This window comes from Strongylocentrotus purpuratus, unplaced genomic scaffold (genome assembly GCF_000002235.5).
Source record: "Strongylocentrotus purpuratus isolate Spur 01 unplaced genomic scaffold, Spur_5.0 spur5_scaffold_14, whole genome shotgun sequence".
Lineage (NCBI taxonomy): Eukaryota > Metazoa > Echinodermata > Echinoidea > Camarodonta > Strongylocentrotidae > Strongylocentrotus > Strongylocentrotus purpuratus.
The window spans coordinates 7,434,427-7,457,302 of record NW_022145599.1 but is presented as its reverse complement, the minus strand read 5'-3'; the positions used below and the strand labels follow the sequence as shown (position 1 = coordinate 7,457,302).

Genomic DNA, 22,876 nt, shown 5'->3' with positions numbered 1-22,876 from the left:
CGAATCATTCTTGCAAAACCAATTTTATTTCTTTGTTAATGTATTTTAAAATGAAACCATGCTAGATGTACTGCAATTCTCAACTTTCCCAATAGAATCTAGGCTCAGAAACACCCCGAAGCCTAGTCGCCACACCGTTCATCAAACATGTATCAATGTGCCATTACAAATCACTTTGTCTTGTGGTCTTAGAATAGGAGACGAGTCATGAGATGGGACGCTCATCCCAGATTACATCCTAATATTGTTTCGCCCAAGTCAAGAATGCTCTAGAAAAGCAGCCCTGAAAGCCTACGGATTCCTCTAAAGCTGCCAACTCTTTTCTAAGTATCCTTGGCCTAAAACCATTCTTTTGCCCCTCTTCTCTGTTTTCATTGTCTTAAAGGTTGCTTGTTTAGTTGTTATCTTACTCTTTGTTTTTTGTTAAGTTCGGGAGGCGGTCATGTGGGATGGGCTTGACTTAAAGGCGATAGTGAGCTCGTAATATAACTAGTTTGAGAGAAAAACTTCCTTTTGATCTTGTAGAGGCAGTTGGACTAAGGGGTAGATGATGGGGCTGTAATTGTCTTAGGCAGCAGGCATCTTCAAGATAATTATCCTGGGGGTAGTTATCCAAGGGGATAGTTGTCGTATGTGGGAGTTGTCTGGGGGATGATTTCCCTCTTTGGGGGGGGGGGGGGGAGGGGGGTAGTTATCCAGGGGAGTTGCCTGGGAAGTGGTGTTAGTCAGGGTGTAGTTTTCCCTGTTAAAAAGTACCGGTATTGAGCCATATTTAGCATGAGATATTCCCCAGCTTAGATTTCCTGTTGAGTGTATTAATGTTCGCAAGAAGCTGATTCTTGACCAAGATTTGACCGATTACCCATCATGAAATGAGTTTTAAGATTGGCTGGCCTCAAAACATACTTCACGTTTCCCCCCTCTTCCTGATCCTCTCTACAGCATTATATCCAAACTGTTTCATTCTAGGCTATATTGCCATCTTTTCTGAGTGAAATATCTTTAGAGTGTCCCATATACTGTAAACAATCATTTCCAAAGCTCTTGTGTACCTTTAATATGTATTGTATCCATCACCCTGACTTTTTGACTCACTAATGGAGTGTAGATCTGTAGGGAGAGAGCGGTATAACCCATCTCGTGGCTAAGAGCTTTTTGGTTTTGGTAATGGTGGTAACTTTCCTCTTCTCCGCAGGGCTGGTAAAATATGGAGCATTCTTTGAGGGAACTTACATTCTTCCAGTATTGCATCAAGTGACATGTCTGTGTGTTGTACAAAATACGATTGACTTGTATATTTTCTGGTAATATATAGGTAGGGTCTATGAATTGGATCACTTGATAGAGGGGGGTATATAATTGTCTTTATATTATTTTGTCCTTGGTTGATAACAAAGATGGATATTGTTTGAAGAAAGGGTAGTTTTTACTCACACAACCAGCTAGAAAGTAAATATTCAACTCATTCTGTAATTTACATGATGATGATTGTATTAATAATTTTTACTGATAATAATATTGGGAGGATATGCAATGCTTTAGTACATCATAAGGTAAGGTCTTTAAAACAATAGACTGATGAGAGTGGTTGGTCCATGTTCAATCAGATATCAATATCACCTGACCAGGAGATCAATCACCATTCTTTTCAACATGCTTTGTTTGTATTGAGCCTTAAACATGTATCTCCAGCGAGTCACTTTAGGTTCATAAAGAAGTCAGATTGAATGGTCTGATGGCAGGTACCTGGTACGATCTAGTGATATTCCTATCAGGTATAGAGCCAGCATCAGTTAGACACGGCATGGAAACCTTAGCTGACAAGTGATACAGGCTTGGCTCTCCTGTATGGGCGAAACACATAGCTGAACTACAAACTTACACCACTATAGTTGTTTAGCCCTAATCAAATTATCTAGCGATCGTAGAGGTAACATGGGTGACCTTTCCTAAAACTATGCAGCAGAGAAGCTCATCTTCTAACCAGCATTGTTCATTATGAGTCATTAGTCTCTGCTAATCAGACTTATGTCACACTATAAGTTTTCTGCTCTTTTTTGTTGAGTTATGGCACAGTAGCTTATCTACAAACACAGCAAAGATTAAAATGATGTGCTAACTACATTAATTTGAAATGTTGTGTTTGTATAGTTCTTTGTGTCTAACTTTCAAAAGTTTCAAAATGTCCTTCAATCTTTGAAAGGTTCAAAGGTTTAAAGTTTTAGACACTGACAAAACTGTACTCAGATACTTCAAAGTGAGATATATATGCAGCTTTCTAAGGAACTGCATATATTTCTGTTTATCTGAAACATTAAAAAAAAAATGTCTTCAGATCTACTGTAGATTATTGTTAGTTGCAGTAATTAGACATTTTGTGATAGTCTGCTTGGAGTTCACTCCTGGTTATGAAATTAATATTCTTGTTTCATGATAACTCCCTAAGGGTTAATTCAACATTGACTGCATGAATTTACACCTCAGGACACAATGGGTCCATACCAATATTATGTTATGATTACACCGTTAGCTTAAACACTATCTCTCGTGTCATCCCCCTTGCCCCATATCAACTGGCTCACGTCCTGAGCTAAAAGTCTGTGTCACCAACATGGTTTCGTCATCACTGGATGGTTGGTCGGCCGACAAACCGCTCGCTGGAATGTGCTGGATTGGATGACAAATGAGAAAAACGGTTGTCCTGTTTCGCTGCTCCCTCCTGCTTGTGCCGTCCTGGAAACTTGGCTAGGGAAACTTTGATTTCGCTGCTCCCTGTCTCATAGGTACATGTAATAGAAACAGGGTTGATGCTTTTGGAAGAATTGGAATATACTTGGGATGTTGTGGTTTCATATGTTAGGCAATAAGCATTGTTATTTCTTAAATTATGTACTAGGGTATTTCAATTATAATTTGAGTGTCAGACAAACAGCATGCAACATGAAAGAAATGCCAACCATAAGCCAGATTAGTGAATAGCAAAAGTTTTGGTTTAATAACTCAAATGAAATACAGGGATTCATATAGAGCTTCATTTCAGTTGAATTTTTTTTTTTAGTTGACAGTCTTTGCCTCCAAATATCATCTAAGATATGTGGCTACCTCACTCCATTTACATATACCTAGTTATCGTAGGTACTGAAAAGAATATGAAGAAGGACTTCAACTTTTCAATAGCAATGCTACCCCATGCCTGTTTTACACTCTAAATATTTCAAAACATTTAACTTCCTTTTGGTAACATGTGGATGACCTGTGGTTTAAGAAACCCTGAGGAATATGAAACGTAGATATGCAGACCAGCAATCATACAGATACCATGATCTATGGAACATAGCTTGAAGTCCTGTTCACTAGTGCCCTTAACCCAAGACATCTAAGGTCAGTAGAACGTGAATTAAACACACAGCTTGTCTTCCTATTCAGCTTGTAGAGAGTAATATGGAAGCTCCTGTGACAAATGTAATTACGCAAGATGATTGGAGAGAAGGTAAAGCGGTTTACTGGTGTCATCCAGAGAGCTTGGCTTAATGGAAGAAGAAGATTCAAAGGTTGGAGAAAGTAGATCACTGACTTCCTTTCTCTTCATATCGGCTGTTGAGAGCCAGAAAGGAGTTGAACTGACTTCCTTTCCCTTGTATCAACTGTTGACAAACAGAAGGGTGTCGACCGACTCTCTCTCCTCATCATATCAATTGTGGATACCCAGGAGGGCGTTAAACTTGCTTCCTTTTCCCTCATATTGTCTGTTGAGAGCCAGAAGGGCATTAACTCGGGTAAAAGTGTATGATTTAACATCAAATGTATAGTGACAGGACTTACTTTACTTACTTTGATGTTTACTTTGATGTTGAAGCATAAAGATAAACTTATTTGCCCCTCCAGGTAATGATATCTCTCTGGTATGGACTTGTATCAGCTTCACAACATAATTCATCATGCCAAGTGCAGTTTGATGCAGTTTGATGCAGTTTGATGCAGTTTGATGCAGTTTGATGCAGTTTAATGCAGTTTGAGGTAGTTTCAATCACAGAGGCAGAACTTGTATATACTGTATCTAGTGGGTAATATATATGATTGAGTTTTTCATAACTTGAAACAATGAGTTAATGCCCTTCTGGCTCTTACTAGATCAAATGTAGTTTCATGCTTCTCTTTACTATATAGTTTCCTATGCAACCAGCTCACAAGTAGAAACATAAAACAGTGCAGTCAGACTGAATTTCTCGAACTATATACTTCTCCCCATTTTTTGACCTCTTAATCAGTCTTGAAATACAATTCTTTCCGCATTTCATTCTAACTCATTTTGGCCCCTGGAAAAGAAAAATGATACAAGAGGATATAATGACAAGGCCGCTATTGTATCTTAAACTTCCTGTTTAAAAGAATCCAAGCAATTTTCCCTGTCGCCATCACCCGAAACTTGAATCTTCCATCAAGAAAAAAAATAATCAGTGAAATATCTCCTTGGAATTGTCTTCTTTCAGTTAGCTTGGAGATGAGCAGACTTTGTGCCATTCCGCAGAGTTCAAAAGTTAAGAGAAACCACTTCAGGTATTCTGTGAGAGAGACAGGGCAGTAATAGGAGATGCCCAGAGAGAGAGAGGTGGTTGTGTTCACACGTCAGCCTTTTAACCTGTCCTATAAAACGGATGTAATCCGGATTAGGCGATGTGTATGGATGTATGTGCATAGGAAAAGTAAAAGTTTAAAAAAACTAGGAAAGGAACAAAATAATATTTTAAAGTTTGTTGCATGCTCCTGTGTCTCTTATTGGAATGTCCTTTAATAAATCAGTCATTCTTTTGATCCTCATTCATGTACTTGGTCTCTCACTACTGAGGTGGTGTTAACACCTGAAATCATTTTTTTAGCAGAAATAAATAACCATTCACATTCTGAAGCCAATTTTATGAATGTGGTGTTTTTACATGTGTGAATTTAAAATACCTTCATTGAAATTCTACTGGATGACTCCCCAAGGTTTAAACAAAAAACTCCTTTATGAAGAAAAGTATTTCAGGGACCCTAGATTACATGAATAGACTCACTAACTTGTGTGTGTGAACAGGGCAACGAGATGCACTTGTACCTTGTAAGATGATCAGGGTATCGGAGCTCGCGCCAGACCCGTCATCACGGTATTGTCTTTCTCTGCCACAATATTGGTGCTCTGCCTATGACTGGGCCCAGGGGATGGACGCAGGGGGATGGAAGGACGGAGAATATATAGCTCCTGTTTGAATTCAAATCAGCAATAGATAGATTTTAAGAAGGTCATGTTAATGTTAAGAGTGAGGTTTGAACATCAGACTAGCTCAGCTGCAGTTTATCGCACAGTGCATGCTTTTTTTTCAATAAGCTGTTATTGTTTTGTTTAATATCTAACTCCCCATCTTCATCTTGTTCTCTCTCTCTCTCTCTCTCTCTCTCGCTTCTTCTTCTAATCTCTCAATCTGTCTCTTTCATCTTCTTGAGCTTCTTGTTCTTGTTCTTGTTCTTGGTGTTCTTCTTCCTCTCGTTCTTCTAGTTCTTCTTGTTCTTCTTGTTCTTCTTGTTCTTCTTGTTCTTGTTCTTGTTCTTGTTGTTCTTGGAGTTCTTCTTCCTCTCATTCTTCTTGTTCTTCTTCTTATTCTCCATCTTCTTCTTCTTGCCTCACCTTCTTTATGTTCCCCTCTTCTCTAGCTCCCTCATTGTCTACCCTCTCTATCTTCTACCACCCATCTAAACCACAGTAAGAAGAGCTAATGGTATTGGTGTATATACATCTCTGGTAATCCTCTCACCGCTGAGAGATTGGGAGACCAGTATAGAACGACCTTCTGCATCTATTTCAATACAAGTGTATACACAGTTCTGAAGCACAAAGGAGTTAGCTGTATATTTACAGACTTCATGAACACCTCGTTTTGATTTAAAGACAGATTTATTTTCTATCAAAAAATGCTTGCTGGCTTCATCATTCAAGCTATGCATTTGTATAGGGAAGAGCTACTCCTTATGATCTCAAGGCTCAAATACATAGGGTTAATTATTGATAGGACCTTTGGGGACTAAAGAAAGATAAATTTGATGATTGAATCAACTATTATAGTTTATTATATTCCATAAAAGTCTTGCTGTTTTATAATTCCTCCATAGTGTAGTACCAGAAAGAAGATGTAAGGTTGTCCCAGATGGATTGTATCACGAGGTCCACAGAGAACTACAAGCTGTGCGATTATGTTGACAGGTTGTGAGATTGAACTAGTTCTAGGAGGTAAATCTAGACGAATAGAATCCCTATGTGTATGTACTATATACTGATCATAATATATATATTTAGGCTTTACAGAAGGTGCATATGAACTTAACTGTATATGTAGTATCCTTTTATTAGTAACATCCTTTTATTAGTAACATCGTGAACAATACTATTGAAAGAGAAAAATATTGAAACTTTTTAAGTGTTGGTTAGCCTGGTGGAACTGCAAAAATGTTGATGTACTGTCTGCCCTGTATGTGTTGTAGTTTAGCAATAAGCAATACAATACACATAAGTATACTTTGACTTTTGTAAGAACTTTGAAGTATCAATTTTGTAACCAAATATACACTTATACATGTAGGTATAAGCTACCCAAGACAAATGATACATTAGTGCTCATGGCCAACCCTTCTCATTTAGTCCATCTAGGGAATTTAAGAAGTACATGTTTGTAAAAGAAGAAGAAGAGAAAAGGATCGGTAACCTACTGGTGACATTAAACATGCCCTTCAATCATGTAACATTGAGCATGAACATAAGTGGAAGCGTTGCAGGACCAGTAACAAAATATGGTTGTATCCTCTCTCCGATGTCACTGCACATTACTTGAATACAAAATGAGAAAAAGGAAGACTTTTGCTACCACTCATTGCCCAATTACTTGACAAACCATGTCCTGTCAGTTGACATTGAACTATGACCTTGACACAACATGAGATAAACAGAATCTGCCTGTCACCTGTACTGTAAGGGTTGTATGACATAAGGTCCACTGATGATTGCTACAAAGTGAGTTTCTAACTCTAGATGAGTTCTTAACTTCAACTTTAGAACTCAACTATGAACCTAACACCATAGGTCTGCATATTAAACTCTAACCCTGTCTTATAAGCCCATCTTAAAACAAAACCACAACCCCAATCCTTCAATTTGTTACACGATAAAGCCTGGACAGAGTTAATAGAGCATATTTATTGGATATATTTGTATATTGGACCATCACTGCAAGAGAAAGGGTGGAAGAGAATGGATGTGTGCCTCTCGCATCTTCTGAAGTTCTGGGATTGTCTCATTCCTTAGGCAATGTCGCATATTGGCCCCCAAAATATAGTACATGAGAGATCGTTTTGACCTTCTGGAGAAAAAGGAAAGACAACCAAATTTTGTTTCCCTTGCTTCAGCTGTCATGGTTGGGCACCTTCTACCTGCCCACCCCAGCTGCCCTGAGCGCCGTGACCCACTGTGTGCATTAGCTGAAGACAGCAGGCCACATTACGCTGCTCTGCAAGGATATCTGTCCTATTTGGACTAGGAAAATTAGGTTAAATCAAAGAGGGGAATGTGAGCGGAGAGCATCGACTGAGTAATCTTAAGGACATCACAAATTTCATTAGGTTCTAGATCTGACCAGTGGAATCTTATCACTTCATAGATAGTTCTGTCAAGTTCTATTTTCTTGAATTGTTAGCACATGACGAATATTCTAAATGTACCATAGATGTCTTTAGATGACATAGTCATGAAAATCAAGTCAAATTTTGAAGTCACATTTGGTATGTCATAGTCTGTTGAAAATGTTTTAGTGGAACAAATTAACTTTAAATGCCCTCTTTTTAATTTGTTTGTGTTATAATGTCCCATATTGCCTTTCTCCTATAATTTTTTTTATTTTCCCCATCACAGTGATTTTTTGTCAAGTAAAAGTGTTCTCAGGGATTTCTTATCAACCCACTGATGTAGTTAGCACAAGTTATATCTCATATTTGTCCTTGTAGTTCAAGTGTGGGATAAAAATTGACCCTCAGATATTGTTATCATTTGAACTCTTTAGAAACCACTGGCCATAGTGGCATGAATAATCTTAATAGATGATAGCAATATCAGAGAAAGAGAGAGAGAGGTGGGAGGGACACAGAGAGAGGTGGGAGGGACACAGAGAGAGGTGAGAGAGGTTAGAGAGAGAGAGAGAGAGAGAGAGAGGGGGAGGGGAGGGGGGGGGATAGGCAGTCAGAGAAACACTACAGAGGCAGGACAGATCCAGAGATGGACAGAGAGAATGAGAGGGGGAAGTAAGAAGTGACAAGAAATTTGAGAGAGAAAGAGAGACAGAGAGAGAGGGAGAGATTAAGAAATAAAGAAAGAAAGAGGGGGAAATGAGAGGGGAAAGAGGGAGAGCAAAATCAAGAGAATGAGAAAGCAGAATCAAGACAGGGTAGAGAAAGAATAGAGGATGATGTGGAAGGACAAAAAAAGAGATAAAGACCGAAGGAGAAAGATTGGGGTCAAGAGATGACAACATTGAATGAGTAGTGTAGAACAGAAGGAGGGTTAATCCTATGCCCATCAGCAAAATGTATTGACTCTCCGATTAGTCAATCCATGATCAACCACATCAAGAGATAAGAAAACCATCAGGAATGTTCTAATATCTGCCTTTTTCTTGTCTTCTTCTTCAACTGTGACTTGAGGCAAAGTCACTGTAGGACTGGACCACCAGAGTGGATTGCATCAATTGCTCCAACATGGCATTTTCTTTCCGTTTTTCAACCATTTTCTCATCTTTTTCCCTCATCTTGTCAGGATGATGACTTTTGTCTGTGATGGTTTTCTTCCCTTTTCTGATGGTTTTCACCCCGTCCCTGGATGTTGTTTCATGTGTGTGTGATGTAAGAAAGGAAGATGGCTGTCAAAGCTCATCCTCACGACCTTTGACATGGATGGAGGAAGTCTTCGTCTTGGTGTTATGCTCAACTATTCTTCTAAAAAAATGCATCACCTAATCATTTTGACAGGAATTCTTTAAGTTATCAAAATTTTCTTAATATTCACAGTAGATTTGATGAAACAAAGAGCCCCCTCCCCCACACTAGCAAACACTCACATACCCCACCCCCTTTTCCTTGTTGTCTTTTTTAGGGGGAAGAAGTAGCAATCTTCATTGTAACTATATACCAATGATCTTCTGGTCTATACTAATTTAAAAGCTGAAAATGTCTGTCCCTCTCTTAAAGAATATTAAATTGGATGAGGGGCTGACACAATCAAATAATAAATGATAGAAAATGTCTCCTTCTCGACTTGTCTGAATGCTCCCCGTTAGCGTAGATAGGAGAAGACCATTTCTTGGCTAATTCGTAATGATTCATGAAGTAGACATTAACTTCATTCTGCAAATGATCTTTTTCAAAACCCCTCATCATACATGTACGTCATATTGTGAGCAAGCAGCCAGTGACTAAGGAGAACACAACCAATATGTGGCCTAGTTGAAGAAAACCTAATACTTTGGATTAGATGAATGAGAAAGTGAAAGCCCTTATAGCCCAAGTTAACAATATCCACATGCTCAATATCATAACTTGATATGATAGATCCTAACTCATGTGGATGTCATTAGTCAGCAATCGTTTCCAAATGAAAGATGAAAGTGATATTGAGCTAGGAGAGTCACTCAAGGTTTGCAGAGAGGAGAGGAAAGAGGCTGGCAGGAAACTTTGAGATCATTATTGCAAAGAATATTTTATCTGGGCTTTTGTTGCAAATGAGGATGAGAAGCAAATATGAGTCATCTTTTCATCTGTCCAATATTACGTTTAAGTATTGTAAGTCTTAGATGCCTCGTTTGTAGAAAATGTATAAATTTGATGGTGGACAAAGGGAAGAGCAAAGGGTTCTTGGAAGTTCAAAAAAAGTAATTTCATTTCCAAATCGCTGTGCTCTACTTTATCCCCTCATTTCCTTTCATAACATTGACAGTCACTAACTTCCCTTATCTGTAAAGCATTCCATATACATGCCACCAGAAATATCCAAGGCATGGTATAAAAAGAGGTGTATATTGATGTTAGGTGATGTAATTTCCGGAACTGTGACGTCGTGGTCGAAGGTTTGAAAGCATTGCTACATCATTGTGTGAACGCTGTTAGCATGCCACCCATATAGGACCCCTTTCTGTGTGTTTTCATAACTGGGGGTGTCAGATATTGATTGTTGTGTTTCAAGATAATTATGGAAAGAAAATTGTGGTGAGATAAAAACCAACAATTAATGTGCTAATCTGAGGGATGATGCTTCAAGGGCACTACTCTTTATCTCTCTGGTTCTTTTTATATCTCTCCCCCTCTTTCTTTTTCTCTCCCCCTCTTTCTTTTCTCTTTCTCTCCCTCATTGTGTCTGTCTTTCGTGTCATTTCTCTCTCTCTCTCTCTCTCTCTCTCTCTCTCTCTCTCTCTCTCTCTCTTTCTCTCTCTTTCTCTCTCTCTGTCTCCCTCCCTCCCTCTCTCTCTCTCTTATCTCAAAACTTTGTTTTCTCTTTGCCTTTCTCTCTTTATCTTTTATTCCATATATCTCTTTCACACAGTTCTTTTCTATTGTAATTTTTTCATCACAAACCCTCCCATTCATTCTTCTGTGTACCTTTGATGGTACATTTTTCTCTATATTTGTGTAATAGTTTGTATATTAATGGCTTTATCCGTCTTCTGCTTTGTATTTTACAATCCAATTAATACATGGTATGAAACATTGTTGACACACATGACACTATTACTTCTTAGCTTCTTAGCTTTGAAATAAAGAAGCAAATTCTGAAGTATGATGATAAGATGATGCCTTCGGGTTTTTCATCTGGTTTTTTATTTCAATGAATTTTAATGAAAATGTTGTATTTCTTTTTCTTTGCCATCTTTTAGGTTGGAGACAGTCTACAGAGGAAGATGAGAATGAGACCAGACAAAGCTCAGCTTGTACATCAACACATACTAGAAGGTACAGCCAAGGATCGCATCTTCTTGGGTGTGGTCTGTGTGAGATGGAGAGGATGAGAGTGAAGATAGTGTCAGGAGTGATTGTAATGATAATGATGATGTTGATATTGTTGAAGAGGTTTCAGAAATGGGTGAAATGATGCTGATGATGTTAACAATGTTTGTTATGCTGATTGCATAGGAGATGATGTTGCTACTTGCCAGTGATGATGGCTATGCAAGTTCAATCCCATCGACTTATGTCATAATTGAAAACTATTAAAGCGTAGATATTGATCCATAAACAGATATTAGGAAATACATTCATTAAGCAGTCTGCTTATTAGGGCCTTTTGTAGGCCTTCTGTAGGCCTTCTGTGTAGTACAAGTAAAATAAATTACTTATGCTATGAATTAGTAGGTTGACATCATTTTGATGATAAACTAAAGAATACAGCTCATGGTACAATTGATAGCTAAAGGAATGACTATAATGTAATTGCATTTAATGGAACTTGGTTTGGAATAATGGGAAACATCAATGAGTTTCATATACATGTATCTTAAAGAGGGTTGAAAGGTCATCTTTGGACTATAAATAGACCATTTAGAACCGAGCTCATAAGTTGTTGTGACTTTCCATTTTTTCAGATACGAACATGGAGCCTATGGTGAGTGCGACACATCAGAGACTAAAGAGGGCCAGGATAGAGCAGGACCTGGACTGCAAGATCAAAAATAGACCAGGTCCACTAGAGCTGATTGAAGGGAACATCCTGAAGGCAGAACAATTTGTGGAGCAGGCCGTCAAAGGTAAGTTCATCGATGGAGGTTAAAGCCCCACTGCACTACTTGTAGCTACTTGCTCCCTCTATATAGAAAAGAATGCCTAATCGGTGACCATTGGTCCCCCATGATCCCCTTTTTCTTATGTTAATTGAGAGCTGATTTGATGAGGTAACCGCTTTTCAATGACCTTGCAAGGAGGTCTAATCCCTCCTGGCTAAACTAGTACATAAAGGCTTTAAAGGAGGTAAATCATTATTGAGAAATTGTTTGTCAAGATGGTTAGCACGGTGACCACAGACAAGGAGACATAGGCTAGAAGGGAAAAAAGGTCATATTTTGGGTAAAGCCCCAATTTTGAAGTGAATGATTTGAGTAGATGGGTAATCTATCAAGGTACAGAGTTGGGAGAAGACCCTGGCTATACCCCCCTCCCCCTCCCCCTCCCCCTCCCCCTCCCCCTCCTCCTCCACAAAGACACACAATTATAAAGTCAAAAATAGAGAAAGATGTGAATAGAGGAAAATACCCTCTAATATGAGAACAATTTCTGGTTCTTGGGAAAGCTACAGCCCGTTAAATTGAGAATATAAAGTTTGTATTTTAGCGACTTCTTCCATGCGTAAGTCTTATATGGAATACAGTATGTAACCACCCTGAAACAGCCTGGGCTATAAGTATGTGAGAAATATGTAAGATCAGAAGTATTATATGTTTCTGATATTTATTGTTTATATATGTTTCTTTTCTTTCAGACGGCAAGGTGAAGTTCCTGAAGACAAATGAAATGGATACATGTGATGACTCACCGTATAACTTTGATGAGGACAGTCAAGAGGGGGGTAGCGATGAACCCATGTCACCCCCTCAGCTATACTCACAACAGTCTGATAATCCTCCAAGCAGTGTGGGGAGTATACCTTCACCCCCGGACTTTACTTCATACTATGAACACCACATGATTCCTCCTTCAATAACTTCCAGCAGCCCCATTCAGATTAAGATTCCATCGACCCCTCCGACGACGATGTCGATGATCACGATAAAGCAGGAGCCGGGCATCACCAGCCCTCCTCCGATTGTCAGCTATCCCAACACGGTCACGTCATCGTCGCCGTCGAGCAGCAAGAGTGGGTCATCGTCGTCGAGCTCGAAGAATGCAAGGAAGAAACAGACTAAGAGGAATAAGCCGAAGGAGATCAAATTCCATGAGTACAAGCCTCCTAATGAACAGGCAAACAAACTTGAAATTCCACCAAATGCCAGTAATCCGTATAACTTGCTGTTGATGCAGCAACAACTGCTTCTGCAACTTCAGCTGTTGCAACAGCAACATCACCAACTTATTCTACCCAATGCTCCAAACATAAGCACAACTTCCAGCAAACTCTTGAGCAGCAATCATGGGTCCCAATCTCCAAGTAGTACCACGGTGACCAGCTCGTCCTCACCGACACCTCAGGATAACAAGTCTAGCGTGGCCAACTGCACCAAGACAAGGATCCTCTCCAACCTGGAGGACATGAAAGTATCGGAGTTAAAGATGGAGTTGAAAAACAGAGGACTTCATGTGTCTGGCACAAAGCCTCAGCTTGTAGAGAGGTTACGCCCCTATGCTGATGTTTCCATGTCCCCTGTCACGACGGCAAATTCCTCTAATCACGATGTCACGTCCTCTTCAAGAACAAGTGGCACCAAGGTGACAAGTTCCACTGATGCAGGCCAGGAAGTTGCTAGTGAGACAGGCAGCGCGAGGGCATCCATGAGTTCACCTCCTGTATCGCCTCCCGACTTCAAATCTCCAGTCTCGGTCTCAGCTTCTGAGATGTCTGACCCTGCTTCTCCTGGCAGTGCCTTTGATCCAATGTCCCCTTCCACATTCCAGATGGCACCACCTCCATCGGTCACCACCAACCCCAGCTCGGTTGTATCGGCTTCCTCACCAACCAACGTGTTCAGCCCTAGCCCTGAGGCCCAACAGAAGCAGCAGAACCATACCAACATCCAGATGCTCAACTCTTTCCAGAATCAAACCTTTCAGATGGAGTTGAACGACAGCAACTCTGTCATGGAACAGATGATGGACATGACTGCTCAGCTGGCATACAGCGACTCGACGGTCAGCAGTGATATTCTACGCAAACAGCAGCAGAAGATCGAAGAGCTTCAGAGGGCCCTTAGGTTATCGCAGCTGCAGCTACATCAACATCAGACGAGCTTACAGTCACCTCTCCTCAGTCCACCGTCAGTACCGCCACCACCACCACCTCCTCATCCTGCTGCTGCTGGAGCTACCGTTTTATCACCCATTTCTGGTTCTCCCATCAAGCTAGCGAGCATCAATCCTCCTCCTCCTCCACCTCCTCCAATCAGCATCTCACCGACCTGCAATCCTACACCAACAACCATACCATCAGCCATCCAACAGCCACCCCCTCCAATAACAGCAGTTCACATCAAGGCCCAGTCTCCCCCGAAGCAGTCGTCCCCACCCGTATTCCAACCTCCAGACTTTTCCCAAAGCCTTAACCAGCAGCAGAGGACATTCACCTTCACCACGCCTCCACCCAACGGTCAACCCTTCTTCTTCTCAAAGACAACTCCAGAGGTCAAACCATTGGCATTGTCTAATGGACTTGCGTCTGGTCAGAAGTCATCATCCTTGCCCAGCAGTCCGACCGATCCAGAGACAGTGCTGGGTATAAGTGGTGGGGCTAGTCTACCGGCCTACAACAGTCCGCCACCCAACTATGAAGAGGCTGTCAGACAGACCAAGGAAAGAAAGGTACGTACTTACAATCAATCATGACCATTCCAAATCTTATCAAGTTCTCAGTCGTTCAGAAATCTTTAATATTTTTAACAAAATTACAATTTCTCTTCATTTTGTAAACAAAAAAAGGGGGAAAAAATGTTGTAATTATGTGCAGGAATTACAATCCCAACTGTTATTTAAGTTCATATTTTTTATTAAACGAAAACACACAATGCATGCATGAAAACATTGTCCGGTTATCAATTTTAACTGTATGCCATCAAAACCTATGCATAACTACTTCAAAATAAATATACATGTACCAGCTGCAAACTGATAATTAGAGTAAAGACATCTCAAGTAATCCCACGCTCTGAACCTTCACATCTCTCCACTAGGCTAACCTTGGCGCGCTTCTGAACCCTACCAACACGGAGACGGGAGAGCCTAGGATGACCAAGAGCCAAGACCTTGATGATCTCCTGGAAGTCCTGGTTGATCATGGATGTAAGTACATCAAATCAGGAGAAAATCTGAAAGAGCAAATGCTTGAAAATATAATGTTTGCTTTATTTGTTGATCAATAATTAAAGATGGTTTAGTGTAAACAACATCATTATGGATATGACTGTATTTTGATATTATAAAACAGTACCTTTAGGAGCAATATGTCAATTGATGTCCACAATTCAATGATTCAATCGCACAATACCTGGAAACATATGCAACATATCTTGGAACATGCCCTCTTTTATGTGAATGAACCTTTGATTTCAGCACATTTAAATGTCCTGGTAGGACCCAAGTCCATGACTCGCTTGTAAACCGTTATACCTTTCGACATGAGTTCAAACACTTTCTTCAGCTTTTTGCTCTATTAAGTCGGAGCACCCTCCTAATGATAATTTTAGGACATTAAGACCCTTCTAAATACTTGGTAGTTGAGAGAAATACTTGATCGTATTAGGTATTTAATTTTTATCTCTCTACTAACTCTCCCTGATAATTGCTTCTTTATTTTATTTCCATCCACAGATCAAATCCCAGTAACTCCCAAGAATAAGGATGTGATTAACCTGAGTCAAACCAGACTCCCTCCTCCACACATCTCTCTGCCAAGCTTCACCATGGCGACAACATCTTCCAGCCAAAGGCTCACACAGGCAGTAGTGTCCAATTCGACAACTACCAGCCATCATGGTATGCCACAGAGTCCAATGTCTCATCCTCCTCCTCATCCACCACCTCCTCACCCCCAGCAACAACAGCAGCAGCAACAGAAGCAGCAACAACAGCAGCAGCAGCAACAACAACAACAGCAGCAGCAGCAGCATCACCATCCAGCTGCGGCGACACCCATCGCCATCCCACAATCTTCTTCTGCTCCTTCTCCATCCCCCATGGAGCTTCCAATGGATGTAGACACGGCCGACATGACCCTCAATGCACTCGACATCGGTAAATCCCAGCCGAGCATTAGCAAGGAGCAGCATCTAGTGTCGTCGGCCAACATGGATGATAAAGACAATGCCAATATCCTGTCCTTTGATATACCAAGTATGCAGGTAGATGGCGAGCGGGACAGCACGACTTTCTGGGCGTTCGGGGACCACCCATCGCCCAGTGCTGGGATGCTGTGTCCGCCGTCAAGCAACGATGCCGACATGAATTGGCTGGATGTGATGATGTCATCATCGGGATCGGGGCTAACCCCCGTCAGTGTGACCCCACCCACTGGCATCGACGCAGAGGGGTCACTAGGGACACCCCTAGGCAAAGAACCCTTTTCTCTCAACCTATTTGATTTGAATGACGATGCTTGGGACAATATACATGTCACCGATTGATGATGGTATATAGTATGCTCCTAATTTTTGTACCGTCCCAGAGATCTTATGAAGCAAAGCATCGTCCTGTGACCATCCTCCTTGTTCGATCAGAAGTGCAGGCCAGAGGATGACCTTGAAGGCATCATTGATAGTGACCGTTTGGTTTGGAAGAGGAAGAAGACAGAGATTCAATGATGAAGGAAGTGCACTGTCGTTATCTGAACTCTGGGACATGAAGCCAATCATGACATTTCCAAAGGTCTATCATCGCCATTTCATCCAGCGCTGAAAATACAGTCCCTTTTGCTTTGGAACAAAACATCACCGGAATTTTCTTTCTTGCGCTGGATACGTGCTATGAATGGCGATGCTGACAGAGACGTTGATTTATGAACGATTCCAAATTTTCTTATCCTCAATTTGTGTGATGAATATCTGTTAGACGTCTTGAAACAAGTTAATTGCAGTTGCAATACTAGTATGGTGGAGAAAATGTATGCTGTTGAATGGAGTTTATTGTGTTCAGGTGCCTTGACATATTTGTGTCATTTTGCCAAGGAAAGTTTGATATACACAGATGTAAGCATTTACAATTCACACCTTTGTATGTGATGGAGGTTGATCAGGGAGATTTTGATCTCTGACTATTTTGAAGAGAGAGGAGCTGAAGGACTCAAGTTTTATTTTTTGAAAGAAGGATTCTGCAAAGATTTTCCTCTGTGTGGTTTGAAGAGGGAGAAAAGAGATTAATTCGGTATTCATCACATTGAAGAAGAGAATGATTCTATGATTCCTTTAAAAATTATTCGTTTATTCTTGTCTTGTTGGTCTGCTTTAGACCATGCTGCTACGCACTTTGGAACATATTGTTCTCAAGATTATCTGAATTTCAATGTCATTGGGCTGGAATTCTCAAATCTTGCTAGGTTTGTGGCCTCAAGTTTGCCTATGTTTCGCCATAGTTCAACATTGAGAGAAATTATGTTTCAACAGAGTATAAGGTTATCAGAATTTCAATTGAAAAGACAGAAATTCTCAAATATTGCTAGGTATGTGGCCTCAAGTTTGGTTTTGTCTTAACATACCGTAGTTCAATTTTGTCAGATTTTCAGTCGAGTGAACTGGAATTCTCAAGTCTCGCTAGGTTTGTGGCCTCAATGTTTGTTAATGTTTCAGCAGAGTTTAAGAGTTTTATTTAGTCACATGTAGCTCTGTGCAGCGAATGGAGGAGTAAGAAAACATGTGCACTTCAGATATTAGATAGTATTTATTTTTGTGGATTCATATTTATGTTCATTTATAAACTCATAAATGGGTTGATGTATGGTTTGGTATATATGTTTTTATTTTGTGTGGCAATATATGTTTAGTTTCTTTATGTTGTCATGATTTGATATTTTTTGTTTTTTTTGTTCAAGTGCTTCATTTTTAAGTCAAGTTTATGAGAGTACCAGATTGATAAGCAAACAATCATTATATTTGTGTATTCAAATTCAGTAAAAATCTGCAAAGGCTTCTTCACTTTATTTGATTCACGTAAGGAACAATTCAAGAAAGAATAAGATTAGTTTCTTGGAATTTGTGCTTTGAATTAGATTTGACATAACAAGAGGTATATGTGGTTTGTTTTGGACTATAGATTCATATTGCATTGAAGAAAGTTGTTGTTATATGGGAGCCAGAGAATATACTAGGCCTGCAAGAGAAAACTATTACAAATAAAGCGAGATAACCAACAAAAGATAATCATTATTTTCAGTACCGTACTCCAAAAGATTTACAGCCAAAATGCACCATGAAGCCCTTCTGTTCTGCAGCCAGAAATCCATCTCAACGGTTCATGTGTTCAATACAGTAATGTCTTTGGATTAGGAATGGCTACAATGCCCTAGCCAAAACAGAAAGAGGTACATCCTTGTGAATTTCTTTCCCACGGAAGATATCATGCAGAAGTAAACAATGGAACAAACTATTTTTTATCAAAATTTAACTCTCGAATTTAGCTTCTTAAATTTGTTCCTATATTTAGTGGCACAGAAGGAATCAACTACAAACTTGCATCATGGTGTTGAAAACCGAGTGTGCTCTCTGAGGAGAAAGCCATGTGCATCTCGTTGCAGTTAGATTCATTTCAATGACTTCTTTTGCAGGCCTAGTAGCTATTTGTAAAGAAGGCTTACTCCTTTTCCTTTCCATTGAATTGTTCTAGCAAAAAGCATTCCACCTCGTCTTAAAAGATAGGGGTTACCAACATGTTCTGTCTATTTCTTGTGTTCTATTTCTACTTTTTTCTCTTCTGTTCTTTCCTCTTCTCGCAAAGATGCTTTAATTTGGAATGTAAAGTTAAATCAGAACATATTGGGTTTATACCCGAGCTTGAACATATTTCAGGTTGCTTGTTGTTTTTTTTATTTCCAGTTTTGTTGATAACTTCAGATATGTTTCTATTTAATTTATCTTCTCTTGAACATTTTTTCCAGTCAAGTAGGATACACTAGTTGAATGTGTAAATAAGAGCGAGTATACAAATTGATTATTAATATTACTATTGGCCATAATTAATATAACTGTAGAGTAAGAATTTGGGGTTGTTTTGTGTAATATGTTATAGTTAAGCATTTAATTATGTCCCCCATTATATATTGAAGGTGTATATGTTGTTAATATGAACAGTGTAAAGTAAACAAACAAAAAAATCTGTATGAAAATGTACATAGTATTCTGTTATATAGCGAGTGTGATTTTTCTAACGAGTAATGATGGCCTATCATACATAACCTGTAGATAGTTAGGTGTTTAAATGCTATGCAAACATCACTATGTGAGGGTTACTATTAAAGAGAAACGATTTGCTGAGATGTATACTGGTCTTCCACAGGTAATTAATTGGGATATATTTTGATTGTCAAATTTTTCGTGTGAAAATGTAACATAGATATAATACAACTTGAAATCTGTAAAAAAAAATGCACTGAACTCACTTTTCAATCAAAACAGAATCGAGTTGAGTAAAAGATAAATCACGTCTTAAATATGTACCTTACTATTTTCTGTCTCTCTAGATCTCTCTCTCTCTCTCTCTCATTCTCTCTCTCTCTGTGTCTTCTCTCTCTCTCTCTCTCTCTCTCTCTCTCTCTCTCTCTCCCTCTCTCTCTCTTTCTCTATCTGGCGGAGAATTCTCTACAATGGGTGTTTAAAATGATTAAGTATTGATCGATGTAAAGGTCAAATAACATGCTATAGATATGGCATTTGATGTAAAACTTTTATATAATGATAACTAGATCCTACCAGGGCATTTAAATGTGCTTAAAAAAGTTCATGCAGCCAGGGCATGCTACAAGGCCCCATGCGTTACCAAGTATTGTAGAATTGTATTATGGAATTGTAAAGATAGATTAACATAAAATGTCAATTTATATCATATATTGTCTGATTCACTCATCAGATATAGTGAATCGTATATGTAATTGGTAACTTTGGGGACAAAATAGCTTGGATTTGTCCAGTAATATAATCGTCATCTCAATTTGTGTCCCCTGATAGCTTCAATATGATAAACAAGACAATGTCAGACTCAGTAGTGAGTTATGAATAGCCTTTTGCTCAAACTTCAACATGATCTCAATGAGGTATTATTACCTTGATTTAAAGCCCATTGTATTTCACATATTCCATGTGTCTAATAGATTACTGTGACCTTTCAAGTCATTATTAACATGTACAGAATCCATAGTCCCATTTAAATCAGCATTATGCAGTGTGTATGAAATGAAGATTCACATTATGAAGTCCATGATTCCAATACCCTGTATTTTAAAGTTCATCAGCTTTGAATCAAACCAGCACAATAATTGCATATTTCTCAAACCAAACTATTATCATGATACAAGAGTAGCAAGTTATTTCATGCTGGAAATGTATATCCTTTAAGTGTACTACCATTAAACATCTCCTAATATCTCTATTTCTCTTGCATAATTTACATTTAAAATGAAGAATTCCTTTTGTGATGTGTGTGTGTACCTGTGTATTTATAGGTTTCTTATATTTGCACCCACAGTATATATTATTTAACAAAAAGACAACTCCTATGTTCTCTTGTGGATTGACACGAGTATTAGAATGACATGAATTAATGGGCTTAAAGGCGGGATATATTTGGCTAAAATGTAATAATGAAGTGTAAAGCATGTACAGACTAATCTCACTTATTGTCACACAGCCGTGGAATAGTCGCTTATACAATAAAAAATGCTGTATGCAAGTTATTTCATTGATTGTGTTGGAGTTTTTGTTTTTGTTGTTTGAGTTTGATAACTGAATATCAATGTTAGTGTTGATGGTGGTTGTGGTGGTGATGATGATGATGATGATGATGATAAAAGTAATGATGATGATAGTTATAATGATAAAAGTTATGATGAAGATGATAGTTGTGGTGGTGATGACGATTATAATAGTTGTGATGATGATGAGGTGTTGATGATGATGATAAAAAATATAATGATAATAGTTTAGATGGTGATGATGATGATGGGATGATGATGATGATAGTTGTGGTGATTGCGATGATCATAGTTGTGATGATGATGATGATAGTTCTAATGATGTTGATGATGATGATGATGATAATGATGATGATGTGATGATGATAAAAGTTTTAATGATAATAGTTTTGATGATGATGATGATGATGATGATAGAATTGATCATGATGACGGTGATGATGTTGATGTTGATAGTTCTGATGATGTTGATCATGATGATGATGATGTGATGATGATGATAAAACTTATATTGATAATAGTTTTGATGATGATGATAGTGCAATTGATGGTGATGTGGCAGTATCACACTTGGAAGTATGATGGCAGTGATGATCATGAAGATGGCAATTAGTTATATGGTGCAAATTATTATGATAATATGATGAGGAGGAGGAGGATATTAATGATGATGTGATGATTATGATGAAGATTACAATAAAGGCAATGAGGAGAAGAAGAAGTAGAAGAAGAAGAAGAGGAAGAAGAAGAAGGAGAGGGGAAGGAGGAGGAGGAGGAGGAGGAGGAGGAGGAGGAGGAGGAGGATTATGTCGTTGATGATGGGGAGAACTTCTTATTATGCTGATGGGTTGAAGGTAAAGGCATAATGTCTTATCAAGAACTTACAAACAACTTACTCTCATATAGTCGCAGAAAATTTAAAATGTAGCCATTTTCCTTGAAATAATGTAGGCCTATCTATCACTGACCGGATCACTGATCTATACGAACACTAACAAGTCGTAGAGATGAGTGAGATCATGGAGGCTAGCAACTCCATGGTGAGATGTATCAATCAGACACGACTAAGATAAAGAGCGCCCTCACCCAAGTTGAGTCAATTCCGTAAAGTACATTCCTACCCCTTGTCATTTTTTTGTTTTTCGTAACTCAAGGATGAAAGGTGGTCCGCTTGAACCTATGATATGCCACATTATCAAGAAACATACATCGGGGAAAATGTTTGTTTGTTTGTTCGTTTTTTGTTTTTGTCACATACTCTAAAAAAAAAATTAAAAATAAACTTGGTAAGGGTATGAATCGTTGAAAGTGTTACTGCATTGACACAAATAGATTTCTCACATTTTCTATTCCTATATGACTGCATTTTAAAAAGGTATGATTGTAAATTAACGATTTGTATACACTACTGCTGGTCTAATAAAATAAAATAGGGAGTATTGAGTGTTCTAAATAAAGCCCTTACACTAATAGTATGATTTTTGTTTCTTATAATCTGTTAATAAGGCGTTGCAAAGCATGATAATAAAATAAAATGCCTATACTTTATTTATTCTTGTTGCTCTCATTTACCTCCCGATAATCTTAAATAGTGATTCAATCAAATTACTTAAGTTTGTTTTATGGTTAGGAATGACACGTGTTTGACTAGTTTTCTTCTGCGTGGTAAATTATTGTTTTGTTTCATTTCCGTATTTTACACCAACCGAAGTGCGAAGTGTGGCGGTAGCATCAATACAAAATATAACAAAAAATAATTTAAAAAATCGAGATAGGCGTAGACCACAAAGAAAGAAACTTCAACCTTTGTGACGTTTTTCATACTTTATATACATTCCTTGAAGAATTGAAATTAGTTATGATAATTGTACGGAGATTACAAAGGGTAAAGAGCGAGGACATCTCGTTAAATCGTGTGTTAGTAGTCTAATACAGCGGAATACTGATCATTGATCAGCTTTGCATTTCATTTCACCTGAGTTGAAATTGAAAAACCGCCCCGTTGTTGCTTTTCTCAAAATGATCTCAAAACTAGCAATATTTTAATATTAACGTGAAGCAGCTAATGAAGCCAACATCAGATGTATATGTTAAGATGTATAATTATATGAGCCTGTATCAGGGCAGATTTCATGACAATGAGGTGTATGCCCTCGCCCCTAACACAATAATATTTAAAGGTAAAGACCAGTATTGGAAACGCCCCAATTTCAAAAAATGAAA

At 38.7% G+C, this 22,876-nt stretch overlaps 1 protein-coding gene across 1 annotated transcript in view; it reads left to right on the top strand.

Moving 5' to 3' along the window:
- The window catches only part of LOC577722 (myocardin-related transcription factor A), a 34,590-nt gene extending 13,955 nt beyond the window's left edge, over positions 1-20,635 (top strand). The window contains exons 3-7 of the mRNA XM_030984087.1: positions 10,941-11,016; positions 11,646-11,807; positions 12,536-14,565; positions 14,934-15,042; positions 15,571-20,635. Coding sequence (XP_030839947.1) covers positions 10,941-11,016; positions 11,646-11,807; positions 12,536-14,565; positions 14,934-15,042; positions 15,571-16,382 — 3,189 coding nt within the window. The 3' untranslated portion in view covers positions 16,383-20,635. The remainder of the gene's footprint in view (positions 1-10,940; positions 11,017-11,645; positions 11,808-12,535; positions 14,566-14,933; positions 15,043-15,570) is intronic.
- The last annotated feature ends 2,241 nt before the right edge of the window (positions 20,636-22,876 follow it).